The 14,465-nt window shown below is 36.6% G+C and overlaps 1 protein-coding gene across 2 annotated transcripts in view; it reads left to right on the forward strand.

Moving 5' to 3' along the window:
- Positions 1 to 11,335: 11,335 nt before the first annotated feature.
- The window catches only part of LOC127420809 (alpha-catulin-like), a 102,444-nt gene continuing 99,314 nt past the window's right edge, over positions 11,336 to 14,465 (forward strand). For both annotated transcript variants that reach the window (XM_051663357.1, XM_051663358.1), the window contains exon 1: positions 11,336 to 11,630. In XM_051663357.1, the coding sequence (XP_051519317.1) occupies positions 11,532 to 11,630 (99 nt within the window). In that variant the 5' untranslated portion in view covers positions 11,336 to 11,531. The remainder of the gene's footprint in view (positions 11,631 to 14,465) is intronic.

Below are 14,465 nucleotides of genomic sequence, written 5' to 3' on the forward strand. Positions count from 1 at the left end.
AATATTGATCTGTTTCTCACCCACACCTATCACTTCTGAAGATATGGATTCAACCACTGGAGTTATATGGATTAATTTTATGTGCCTTTATGTGCTTTTTGGAGCTTCAAAGTTCTGGTCACCATTCACTTGCATTGTATGGAACAACAGAGCTGAGATATTCTTCTAAAAATATTTGTTTGGGTTCTGCAGAAAAAAAGAAAGTCATATATATCTGGGGTGGCATTACTGGATTTGTTTGTCCTTCTGTCCACTAAGTTTTATTAGCAGCAATGCTAGGACATGTGAGAGAAGAACTGATTTGGCTGATTTTTTTATTTTATTTTTTTATCAATGCATCAAATCAAGAAAGTGACAGAAAAAGTGTGACAGAATTGCTAAAATATGGCTAATCTGTTGATTTGAATAAAAAAGAAAAAAGAAATCACCAAAACCACTATAAGTACATATTCTATAAATATTTCTGCTTTTCATGATTGTAAACGGGGTTAAAGTAATATAGGTCAGAGGGTGAATAAGAAACACTACACTTATGTATATTATACATTGTTACATGGATATTATTAAATGTCTGCATCCATTACAACAGGAAAATAAAGTGGTGTCTGTTGTAAAAACTTTTACAGTGAGAGATCAGAAGTTCCAGTAGATGGAGCTAGAGATGTACCGGTAGTCAGTCAAGTATAGTGACTAGTGATCCTCAGTTCAAACTGGAGAAGCCTAGTACATTCAAAAAGACATCAACTCTCTTGAAAAAGTGTGAATTTCATTAAAGAGGTAGAAGATTTTTTGACAAATAAGGTAACATAAATATTCCAGTGGCGCTGAAGGTAACACATTTGCTCACAACACATGCAAGCTGCTGGCGCATTGGGGACGCAGGATCAAATCTCTCTGTGGACATGTCCTGATCCCACTCCCATCCTGTCTGCCGCCACTTTACTATAAAAAAAAGGCAGCCCAGTATAATGCCAGCTGCAGTATAGAGTTGTCTCCATATCACATTATCTACTCATAAAACAAATGCAGCAAAAGCTCAAGAGATGCTAAAGACTTATCCTTCAAATCCTGTTGTGATATGAAGCCTTCAACTTATGCTGGCTGAACTTATGCTGGCACTGGCAGTGTGTCTGTCAGTCTTGAAATTCTCTTTGGTGCAGATGTGCTTTAAAAACTTGAAAGAGAAAAAGGGTTATACTGAACCCCCTGGTTATGAACATCTAATAGTTGTGCAGTAAACCTGTCAGATCACATTTTATAAAGGAATATTGGGCCTAATTGTTTTTCTTTAAAGAATATATAATAAATGGCCCTGTACTTTATGAACCATATGAACTGTTATAGCTTCATAAAATAATTAGCATGGATGCAGCACATAGGCTCATTTTATGACAACACTGCAAAAAGAAAAAGAAAAAGCAGTACTTCAGTATTTTTGTCTTGTTTTCCAATAAATACTATCTAAACATCTTTAAAAGAGGGTTTTAATCAGGTTTTAATAAGAAGAAAATAATATGCTTAATATGCATAAGTTATTTGGTGCTGTTTTTAGAGAATATATCTTAAAAAACATTTATTTTTCTTACCCCATTGGAAAATTGTGTTGTTTCTTGTTCTGAACTTAAATTTAACCAGATTTAGTGAGGTTTCTTCTTAAAACAAGAAAAATGTGGTAAGGCAAATATGCATAATTAAAGATACAGTACATTCTCTGAGAAGTCTTTTATGACACAGGTTTGCTTCACTATTAAATGTATCCTGTTTTCAAGATGGTTAGATATTTACACTGGAAAACAAGACAAAAATACTGATTAAGAAATATTTATTTATTTTATTTTTTTTGCAGTGCAGAGGTAAAGCACCATTACTGGGCATCTCTCACTTCACTCTTTTCGCAACTCTGCCTGACCTCTGCTTAACTGTCAAACATGGGCCAATCCAAAAAGGGCTACCAGGCATCGATTGTAAAGGCTCTGTGACAGATTTGTCAGAAACGGTTTCCTGCAGACTGCTTGACAAGATCATGAACAAAAATCTGTGGTTGCTTTTGAACCTTTGAGACAAGATATGATTGACGACAACTGGCCAGGCAAGAAGACAAGCCGCAGTCCTGAAATATTAACATTCTGACTCCTCATTATCAAACATCTCAAGTGAAAAACTGCCTCTGCTTTGTGTCACGTACATGTCTTGGACTTTGAATTCAGGCACTCGCAGTTCATTTTTTGACTAAATTATAGGATTATGAAGAGCAGTCATATAAACTCTATGGAAATGAGGAGATTTATAGATTACAGAAGTTTAAGAGGCAAACTGGCAACAGATACATTATCTTCAAAGATCTGTAAGGAAAGAGGCCTGACATTAATAAACTCAACATTACCAAAACATTTCAGATGTAAGAGCAAATCTCTCTCTCTCAATCTCTCTCTCTCTCTCTCTCTCTCTCTTTTTTTTATTTTATTTTTTTATTTTATTTTTTTTACTATATTTTAAATATTTATGTATTTTGCTTGATCTTGTGACCTCTACTTTAACATTTTAAAAGCCTGATATTGCTACTAGCATTCTAACCTCTAATTTAACCTCTGTGTGTCAAAAGGTTATATTTGGGCTGGTCATATTTCATCAGGACTTGACCGACATACTTCACCATGTATAAACCTGCTCAACTGGGTGCAATGCTTTTGCAATGAGATGTTATAAATGCTTTCTGAGTTCCAAAACATTCTGGACTTCAAATATTTTGAAACAAATATTTTCAGCTGGATTACTCTGTCACAACCACAGTCATCAGTTAGCTGTGTGCTTTTTATATATACTATATGTTTTCCTTCTTTGCAGATAAAAAAAAAAAAAAAAAACAGGATTTCATCTGCTTCAAAGACAGTAGTGTAATTATCTTTATGACCAAATAGATGGGTGAGCAAGTATGTGAGGTCAAACTCCATACACACATATAAATGCACGCCTTCACCTACAATGGCACACACGTTTGTTTTTCTGTCATGGAGACTTTCCATAGACTTCTATTGTTTATATATACTGAGCTAATGATATCTTCTATCCACTACCCCTAAACCTAACCCTCACTGAAACCTTTCTGCTTTTTTAAGTTTCTATTCTAGTAAGACATTAATTATTGTATATATTGTCATTTTGGCAGGTCCCCACAATATAGGCAAATCTGACCCATACACACAGGCAGTTTTAATTCATGCCTGCGTCTTTTTTAAGTGGAATGATTGATTGATGATTATGTCTCACTGCTTCTCTCTGCAGGCTGAGATAGTTAAAAGGATAGTTCACCCAAAAATGAAAATTCTCTCATCATTTACTCACCCACATAAGGCAAAAGCACATAAAGGCAACATAAAAGTAATCCATTAGACTCCAGTGGTTAAATTCATGTATTCAGATGTAATAAGAAACAGATCAATATTTAAATTCTTTTTTATTATTTACATTTATGCATTTAACAGACGCTTTTATCCAAAGTACTTAGTGTACTTATTACAGGGACAATACCCCCAGAGCAACCTGGAGTTAAGTGCCTTGCTCAAGGACACAGTGGTGGCAGCTATGGGGATTGAACCAACAACCTTCTGATTACCAGTTATGTGCTTTAGCCCACAATGCCACCACCAAGTTATAAATTCTCCTCCTTGCCCAGTAGGTAGCGATATGCACGAAGAATGTGAATCGCCAAAAACAAAAGAATGTGGTAGTGAAAGTGAGAGTGGACATTGATAGTAAAAAAGGACTTAAATATTCATCTGTTTTTCACCCACACCTATCATATCTCTTCTGAAGTCATGGATTTAACCACTGGAGTCGTATGGGTTACTTTCATGCTGCCTTTATGTGCTTTTTGGAGCTTCAAATTTCTGGCCACCATTCACTTGCATTGAATGGACCTACAGAGCTGAAATATTTTTCTAAAAATCTCATTTGTGTTCTGCAGAAGAAAGAAAATCATACACATCTGGGATGGCATGAGGGTGAGTAAATGATGAGACAGTTTTAATATTTTGGCTGAACTATTCCTTTAAATAAACTTCAAAGGACTTTCTGCTGGCACTGCTGTGATTCCACACTCATCTTTCAGACTGAGAAGGCCTTGAGACACTTGTACTAATCAACGTTATTCAAAACACTTGTATCAAAAGCTTCAACAGTCTTCATGATGGATTTTAACAAGTGCAATAGGCATTTTTGCATTCACTTAAATTCTCAAACATAAGACTGTCAGTCTGCAATGACCAAAAGAAGGCTTTAGAGATTCACTTTGGATCTGCCATCCTGCTAGAATGCAGATCCATGTTTCCAGGGTGATGAATGTGCTCACTTTGCACTTTCCTTTCTCCCTGCTAAGTCCCTTCATTTATGATCTCTACATTCTGTACATTGCTGCGTGTTGTGGAGCTGAGCAACAGAGGGAACTCAGAAGGGAGAAGGTGCTGTCAGCATTTCTGAAAAGAGTGAAGAAAGTGCAGAAAAGAGCAGTCTGTTTGCAAGTTATTCTACTGAACACGCCTGCTCAAAGAGGAGCAGTCATGAGCAAATATGTGGTCCTTGCTGATAGGATAGATTTCACGATTATATAAAAATAGAAACCCAGACATAAAATAGTGAAGCATTGCATCAGGCCACCTACAAAATTCTGTGGGTGACAGAATTTAATTTGCAAGACTGATATGACATCACATCATATATCATATATATTTGGCTGCCTAGATGCTGCTTTAAATGTGAATTGTGTTATTTCTGTTCCTCTAGTAGTGGCACCAAAAAAACTACATATATTGCATATAGACATGGCAGAAATTAGAGTATGCCATTCTGAACCCATCTGGTCACTCAAACAGATTGGAAAACAAAACAAAAAACAACATGATCTGGTTACAGGTTGAAAGCCTAGGTGTTGTTTTAAGTATAATTGAAGGACATGTTTGACATAATTGTCAACTTTCTGGGCAAGAGTGTGCAAAGTGGTAGACCCTCTGTGCATGTGCTGGATGAAGACAAAGCACTTTTAAGGCCCACAATCCCTGTGTGGTTGTATGATTATTTGGCCCCTGCTCCAGCTGTTCTGGTTTGAGGAAGTATCCTCATGACACCTGATATTCATAACTTAGAAGAAACTCACATCGCTGGAAGCTTGAATTACTGTGGCACACTTAAACAAAGCTAGTTACTTCTGGGAGAACATTACAAACAGCTCAGCTCACACATTTCAGAAACAACCGCATTGTTAGAAATACACTACCAGTCAAATGTTTGGAAACACTGACTGACATGTATGTTTCTCATTATCTATTTAAAAAAAAAAAAAATCAAATTGCTTATGCTTATGATTAATATAAATTGTGTCTATATACTGTATGTATTTCTTTACAAAACTATTTTAGCTATTATTCTAAAATGTGGAGTAATGTAATAATTTGAATGATTAGGTGTATCAAAACTTTTGACTGGAAGTTTATATTTTTAAAATAACCTTTAAAATAACTGAAGTAACATTGTGGTTAATCTCCTGAGAAGTAGGTCAGTGCTGACTCTAACAATTGATGAGATATCAGGGAAAATAACTTTTTAATATTATAAATGATATACTACAGGCTTTTATCGCTTTAGTTAAAGTAATAGTTGACCCAAAAATGAAAATTCTCTCATCATTTACTCACCCTCATGCCATCCCAGATGTGTATGACTTTCTCTCTTCTGCAGAACACAAATATATTTTTTTTTCAGCTCTATAGGTCCCCACAATACAAGTGAATGGGTACCAGAACTTTGAAGCTCCAAAAAGCACATAAAGGCAGTAAAAAAGTAATCCATGTGACTCCAGTGGTTTAATCCATGTCTTCTGAAAAAATATGATAGGTGTCAGTGAGAAACAGATCAATATTTAAGTTATTTTTTCATATAAATTATCCTCGCTGCCCAGTAGGTGGCGATATGCATGAAGAATGTGAATCACCAAAAACAAAAGAAGAAGAATGTGGAAGTGAAAGTGGAGATTGATAGTAAAAAAGGACTTAAATATTGATCTGTTTCTCACTGACACCTATCATATTGCTTCAGAAGATATGGATTTAACTACTGGAGTCACATGGATTACTTTTATGCTGCCTTTATGTGTTTTTTGGAGCTTCAAATTTCTGGTACCCATTCACTTGCATTGTGAGGACCTTCAGAGCTGAAAAAAATATCTTTGTGTTCTGCAGAAGAAAGTCATACACATCTGGGATGGCATGAGAGTGAGTAAATGATGGAGAATTTTCATTTTTAACAATTAATTTAACAGACTGTCCATATCAAACATAACCTTTTAGAAATAAGATGGCAGAAAAGACTTATATCCTACTAAAATTAGTTGAACAACACTGAATTGCCTCATCCTTTTTTTTTTCTTTTTTTTTTAACAGACTGAGAAAATCGCAGGCTGAGACATTTGGAGCACGGTCTACATTTGTGATGAGATTAGTAACTTCAATTAGCATTTGATAAATGGACTATTGTTACTTGAGCAGCACTACAGAAATACACAGCAGCCCTTCCTGATCAGTTTATGTGCTAGTGTGAAATGTGGAAATACATTTTGCATGTTGGTTCTGGGATTATTATTTCAAATCACAACAGTTTCAACATGTACACTTTTAACCAAAACTCTTGCATGGCAAAGGGTTATCAGTTTCAGTTTAATGTGCTTAATTGGCATGATACAGTATAAAACTGTGCAATAGAAATGCAAAAGCATAAAAAATAAAGTTGGAAATAAAGGAATAAGCTATACTAACAATGAATTGTACTAAAAAGTTTGTTCAGGCTCACTGGTGCTTCTTCTTCTTCTCTCTCTCTCTCTCTCTCTCTCTCTCTCTCTCTCTTTCTCACTCTCTGTCTCTTTCTCACTCTCTCTCTGTCTCTCTTTCTCACTCACTATCTCTCTCTCTCACACACACACTCTCTCTCTCACTCACTCACTCTTTCTCTCTCTCTCTCACTCAAATTCAAATTCAAATTCAAATTGCTTTATTGGCATGACATACAGTAAGTACACTTTGCCAAAGCATTACAAGAAAAACAAATAAGTGAATACAGTAAAATGGACATGAACAATAAAACAAAACTAGACATGAAACAACTAAGGAAACAAAGACGTAATTGTGCTCGACATATACAGTAAAATGTAAATAAATAAATAAATAAAATAATAATAATAAATAAATAAATAACAGTAGTTAAACTAAACTGCTGAAACAGGTGCTGGATGTGTGTTCATTTCGTACATTGTGGCATTTGTTAATGTGATCAGCAACTAAGGGTGAAGTGGGTCCTTCACCAAGTAAGATTTTCAGTTTGTCATTTTCACTGAGGGAATGAAACTCAGGGATAAGTTGTTGTAATTTCATATATAATGAATCTCTGAGGTGTGAGTATTTTTCACAGTGAATGAGGAAGTGTACCTCTGTTTCTACTTCACCTGATGGACACATGTTTGATCTTCTTTAGGTTGCCATGTCTTTTTATGCCTTCCTATTTCAATGGCCATTTGGTGGTCACTTAGTCTGTATTTGGTTAATAGTTGTTTATGTTTGGTATTTCTGACCAAGAACAGATATTCAGCTAGTCTATACCCTCTGTTGAGTTGAAGGTAATGTTGTAGGCCACTTTGTGTTTTTGTTTGTTCCCTCCAGTGTTCCATGTATATATCGGTTTGGAGATTCATTATTTATTTTATTCTTATTAGTTGTTTTGAGTTGATTTTGGGTGCTTTGTTTGTGAGTTGTGACACTAATAGGCAGTGAGGACTTTGTGGATTGAGTTCTTGTGATTGCAGTGCTTTATAATGAAGGGTCTCTTTAGAACTAGAGTTTAAGTGAATCCAAAACTTTAACATTCTTTTTTTTTTTTTTTTTTTTTTACTATTTAAGTTGAGAGGTAGACAGCCAAGTTCTATTCTACATACGTTATTAGGTGTCTTTCTGTGGACATTCTACATGTAAACCTTCTATAGGATGCTTGTCCCAAGCATTATGGCTGTAATTACTTAATGGGAACCAGACTTCACTTCCATATAAAGCAATGGGGAGTTTGACACAATCAAATATCTTTGTCCAAATTCTGATTGGTATGTTTATTATGAATAATTTAATTTTTATGGCATGCGTTGCTCTACGGGCTTTTGTAATTAATGTATTAATTGCCGAATTAGACTTTCCTGACAAGTCTTAGGTAAGTATATTGTGAGGTATGTTGAAGTGTTGTATCATTTAAAGTAAATTTGTATTTTTGTTCCAGATTTCTTGTTTTTTTTTTTTTTTTTCTGAAATATCATAATTTTAGTTTTTTGGATGTTGATGTCTTGGCAGAATTGATTTAGGATGTCTAGATTGTTTTGGAGACGTTCCGGTGTTTTAGATAAGATTAATAGATCATCTGCATACAGTAAATATTTGACTTCCGTGTCCTGTGGTTCTAGTCCTGGACTCGGGGATCTGTCCAGCAGGTCTGCTAATTCATTAATATAAATGTTAAAGAAAGTAGGGCTGAGGCAGCAGCCTTGTCTTACCCCTCGATGTTGGGAAAAATATTCTGTTCTTTTCTTTTACATGTTTTAAATGTTTGACATTTATTTTGGGTGTACATATTTTTAATTATGTCATATACCTTACCCCCTATGCCACTTTGAATAATTTTATATAATAAACCTTTATGCCAAATGGGGTCAAAAGCCTTCTTCTGCCCTTTTTCTTTTGGTGTACATGTTTGTTAATGAATGTGTTTAGTGTAAATATATGGTCAGTGGTTCAATGTTCAGGAAGGAAAACAATTTGAGATTTGCTGATAACATTATGTTCTTTAATGAAAGTTGTGAGTTGATAATGGAACAGAATACTTTCCCTAAGTTACTGGTTACACACAGACCCGGGGGGTGCTTGAGGTTGCTAAGCACCCTCAAACGAAACTTAGAGCGCCCTCAATTGCAGACCAGGGCAAAGTACTGCAAAGTACTATTGTTTTTATTAGATCCTTCATTTATCTAGCTTTGGGAACTATCTTGCATCCACAAGCTTTTAAAATGCTCAGGGTTGCCAGATAATATAAGCAACACCCCAATCAGAGATTTATACTTGCACAAATTGGAAATATTTTGCCTTATGTCATACTTAATTTATGCAATCTGGCAACCATACATGGGAGTGCACGTGCTTTCTCTCCACAAAAAAACAAACAAACAACAACTTAGTGCTCAATAGTGCACAGAGGGGACATGCGAGTAAAACCACATGAGAGAGGAATATATTTATTCTTTGTGTTATTTGTAAAATGCTGAAGTCCCTCACACCTGTATGTGAATGTTAATCTGGCAGTAATCATTTATCAGTGTCATGCAGCCTGTTTTATTCAGTTGTGTGCTGAATGGGGTGCCAAACATTGCCAAGACCCACATCATGATCCATAGCATGTAAACAGGTTGATAATGTTCTGAGAATAAAACAAATGTGTCCACTTTGTGGCAAACATTAAAATAAGCTTTTAGAATCTCTTTCCTGAATATTTTATTTTACTTTTAAACCAGACTCCTGATGTACAATAGTGTTAAATTGAATACTAAATTACCATCACATTGAAGTATGGTAAAATAATGAATTAATAATTTTATTCAGCCTTTATTCAGTTTTACTACCACTTGATAGAAAGTATAGCAGCAAAACTTCAAGCAATCACAGAATGGTCCCATCAGTATACACTTCAGAAAATTGTGCATCATTCATTGAGCGCATGTCTGGGCTTAAAAGATACAACTATGCAGAACTTTTTATCTTCTCTGTTCCATGTTCTACTTAACAGCTGATGTGGCCCCTGTACCAAAATAATTGCACACCCCTGCTCAACTGAATATGTAAGACTAATACTGTAAATTGACAAGCAGATTTCCTTGAATACCAGCAAACACACAAAAATCCCTGCATATTGTGAATGCACAAAATGCTGCATCAAAACTTATAAACGTGTATGGTTTTACAAATCAGTATGTCCTAATCTGCAGGCGCAGAATTTTGCTGTCATTTTCAGCGACAGATCATAGGGGAAAAAAACCCAGAAGCAATAAATGTTTTGTTCATTAAAAAAACAAACTTTTCTTTACGTTGTTTAAGTAGCATTTAAACATGATTTAATCTATTAAAAATGTGTAATTATGATACATCTCCACTTTATACAGAGCACCCCCACTATTTTCAGAAGCACCCTCAGTGATTTTGATCAGGAACCGGGCCTGGTTACACAGATTCCCCTGTAGTTCTTGGGATCTGTTTTGTCTCCACTTTTAAAAATTGAGAGAGATAAGCCCTTTATTCCACACCTCAGGGAAAACAACCGACATCAGAATCATGTTAAAGACTTTCAGCAATGCATTCTGTAATATGGGAGAGCTGTTTTTTAGCATCTCATTTCTGATGTTGTCAGGACCGCAGGATTTATCACTCTCTCACTCTCACTCTCTCTCTCACTCTCTCTCTCTCTCTCTCTCTCTCACTCACTCACTCACTCACTCTCTCTCTCTCATTCACTCACTCATTCACTCACTCTCTCTCTCTCACTCACTCACTCACTCTCTCTCTCTCTCTCACTCACTCTCTCTCTCTCTCACTCACTCACTCTCTCTCTCATTCACTCACTCTCTCTCTCTTTCACTCACTCACTCACTCACTCTCTCACTCACTCTCTCTCTCTCATTCACTCACTCTCTCTCTCTCTCTCACACACACTCACTCTCTCTCTCTCACTCACTCACTCTCTCTCTCTCATTCACTCACTCATTCACTCACTCTCTCTCTCTCTCACTCACTCACTCTCTCACTCACTCTCTCTCTCTCATTCACTCACTCATTCACTCACTCTCTCTCTCTCTCATTCACTCACTCATTCTCTCTCTCACTCAGTCTCTCTCTCTCTCACTCACTCTCTCTCTCTCAATTTTCAATTTCAATTTTAAAGTACTTTATTGGCATGATTGTGTTTACATACAATATTGCCAAAGCATTAATACACAAAACAGATAATGACAAGACAAATAATAATAATAATAATAAAACAGTAACAAATAACAATAAAAATAGAATTAAAAAAAGGTGCCAGGTAATGAATAAAATAAAAACTATAATTAACAATAAGCATTTAATCTCTCTCTCTCTCTCTCTCTCTCTCTCTCTATCTCTCTCTCTCTCTCTCTCTCTCTCTCTCTCTCTCTCTCTCTCTCTCTCTCTCTCTCTCTCTCTGATAGCCTGACTCGCCAGTGTCTGCAGCAGTCCTGTGGTTGTATTTGGCTAAATTACATGTGCATGAACAGTCAGTCACTCGGAGGCGGCATTTCCGAGTGCGCTTGGATTACAGGGGATCATTTGGAAACGTGTGTTAATTATCGCGTGCTTCCAAACTAAACCAAATACAGTGCAGTACTGAAGGACTCGTCAAACTCAGTGGTGTCGTGAACATTAGTAGGGATAGTCTGATCGGCGGGAATGGCTTCGTCTCCGTGCGGTGGCGGTGGGAACTTTGATTGTGGGCTGGAGATCCAAACTCGCTCGGTGGAGCAAACACTCATCCCGCTCGTGTCTCAGGTGAGTCCGGATCAAAGAAACTTAGCTAAATGGTTTTAAATCTTACAGGACTGGAGAATCCATAACGGAAAACAAGAGCACTTAATAAAAGATTCGTGATTAGCTGAATCAAAACTCGTACAACAATTCCCTATGGCAACAAGCGCTCTCTCTCTCTCTCTCTCTCTCTCTCCCTCTCCCTCTCCCTCTCTCTCTTTGCTGTTTTCACTTTTATTTTGTTTAATTTGTGGCCAATATCAAGTTATCAGTTTTATTATTGTAGGCTCACAATAATTGCAGTAACTAGTGTGTGGGCAGAAACTTCACTGCAGTTGTATTATTTATATTCTGTTCTAACCCTTACAATTTGTGTTGTTTGTGTAACCTACTGTATTCAGCTTTATTCAGTAAGGAAAACGATGCTTTCGACTTAAATATACCAGTAAATGTTGATGTCACCACACGAAAGCCCCTTTTTTAATCTTAATTTTCTTTTCAGTGGTGCCATGGATGGTTGTCACTATAGAAAGTTTGTGTTATGTCAGCAGGGTCACATCACATGCTAAATATAATTGAGTCACAGGGCCAAAGAAGTGAAACTGTTTGGGAGAGTGTGCTCAGTTCTCTATTACTATGAAAATAATGGATCAACATACTGCAACACTTTCTGCTGCAAGGTTTTGATGTGTTAAAATATGTTATTTCAGAAAAACTAGTGAAGTGCATTTTAGGCATCATATGTGCATAAAACACAATGCTCAAATCTTCAAGGTTTTTCAGGCACAGCCTGTGTCTATCGATTTCCATTGCACTTTAAATAACTTGATTTACGTGTCTTGTCTTCAAAAACGCAGTGTTTTGGTTCTGAAGCATCTGCATGGAATCTGTTTCTATGTGAATTTCACTGGATGTTGTGCAAGAATCCGTCTTATTCTTTCAATACCTCTCGATGGCCTTGGTAGTTAGATCTGACGTTTAATGGAATGGATTTCTTTCTACTCATCCATTCTAGTTTTTTGGATAGTTTTTTTGTAAGCTGATGGCAGATAGTTGCTAAAATGTCTTTTGAGAGTGTTAAGGGGTGCCTGCTTGACGTCCATGTGCCTCAGTAGTTAGTTAGTGGCGCTCACTAGGGACACTGATGGTAATGAGGCTGAAAGGTCAGTGTTAGAAGACATGCTAATCGCCTATTCAGTGGACCATTGGGTAATGGGACCTCTTTCAGAGCTTTACAGAATCTGGACAATAGGTTGTCTAAGTGGCCTTGGTCGAACCCTTCCCCCAACTACAGTTCTGTCCAACATGTTTGTTTGAACGTGCCTTCTCTGTAAACAGTAATGACCTGATACAAATGTATTAAATAATATCTTAAAGGGGTCATGAAATGCTATTTTTAATTTTATTTTATTATCTTCCCTGAGATCCACTGATAATGTCAGTAAAGCGTTTTGCACGAAAACTGTCATATCATCAGTGATCAGTAATATCAGTAATATTATTATCCCTCTGACTGAAACGTTCGGTTTTGGCCTCAGAGTCTCCTTTAAACTTCAATTTAAATGCCCACTGTTCTTTGATTGGCTAACATTGTGCAGCCCTTCAAATTCAGCCATATTTGAAACTCAGTTGGAAGAAATAAACAAGCTCTCCACAACATTATAAAACTAAATTTCAGGGTTTACACACAACGCACATCCAACACATTGCATCCTAATATTTTAAACTTCACTCAAGCACATCAGCATCACAACTATCAAACAGTCATGACGTTTAAGATATACTTGAATTAAACTGTTTACTCATGGTTTTGTAGTCAAGTCCAAGTGTTTTTAAATGCCCCATTCTTCAATAACAGTTCCTTTGCAAAGTTTGAATCATATTATGTCTGGTTCACAAGCAGACTGATATTAGCCGCACAAACACAGTCCATAGCACGGAAAAACTTGACGCACACACATAGGTGCACTGAGGCGCAGATTGCCAGAAACACATCCAAATGGGAGTGGTGGTGGCGTAGTGGACTAAAGCACTGAATTGGTAAATAGAAGGTTGTTGGTTCAATCCCCACAGCCACCACCATTGTGTCCTTGAGCAAGGCACTTAACTCCAGGTTGCTCCAGGGGAATTGTCCCTGTAATAAGGGCACTGTAAGTCACTTTGGATAAAAGCATCTGCCAAATGCATAAATGTAAATGGTCAAAGACTTCCAGCTAGTGCTTGTTTACATACACCAACAATTAAAATGAGTGCAGATGGGCACAAGAACAGCAAGATGCAGAACATCTGAATGAAACCGAACTGAGTCTCATTTTCTGAGTTGTAACTGACTCCACATCTTTTAAAAGCGGCGCGATAAACATGACGACAGTCAAAGAGGTCTGTGTAATGCACGTTATATGCACAAAAAACTTCAAAATAGTACAACTGGTGTTCAAGAATAGTTGGTCACACTAGACCCTTCTCTCTCCCTCTCTGTTTACGATACTAACTGGTCGGGTCCAAGGGTGTGATGACACATGTTGTGGGATGTGTAAATACAAATGAGCAATGTCTCGTGACGTCACGAACACAAAGTTTTGAAAATGAGACATTTTAATAGAGTGGGAACTATAAATGCTCTTTTTAGAAAATTTTGAGTTGTGAAATTTACAGTATGTTTTTACTGTACTGTTACCTCATATGTCTAAATATCAAGGAAGTTTTGATTTTCCATTTCATGACCCCTTTAAATATTGTCTTGACTGCAACTGCCAAGTTCCTTAGACTGGATAGTGTTGTATGCATACCTACAATTGGAATGTGTTTAGCACAGTTGGAGACCACTTTGAAGTAGCCACCAAAACTGAGACAGTGGTT

The sequence above is a fragment of the Myxocyprinus asiaticus genome, chromosome 30 (assembly GCF_019703515.2).
Source record: "Myxocyprinus asiaticus isolate MX2 ecotype Aquarium Trade chromosome 30, UBuf_Myxa_2, whole genome shotgun sequence".
Lineage (NCBI taxonomy): Eukaryota > Metazoa > Chordata > Actinopteri > Cypriniformes > Catostomidae > Myxocyprinus > Myxocyprinus asiaticus.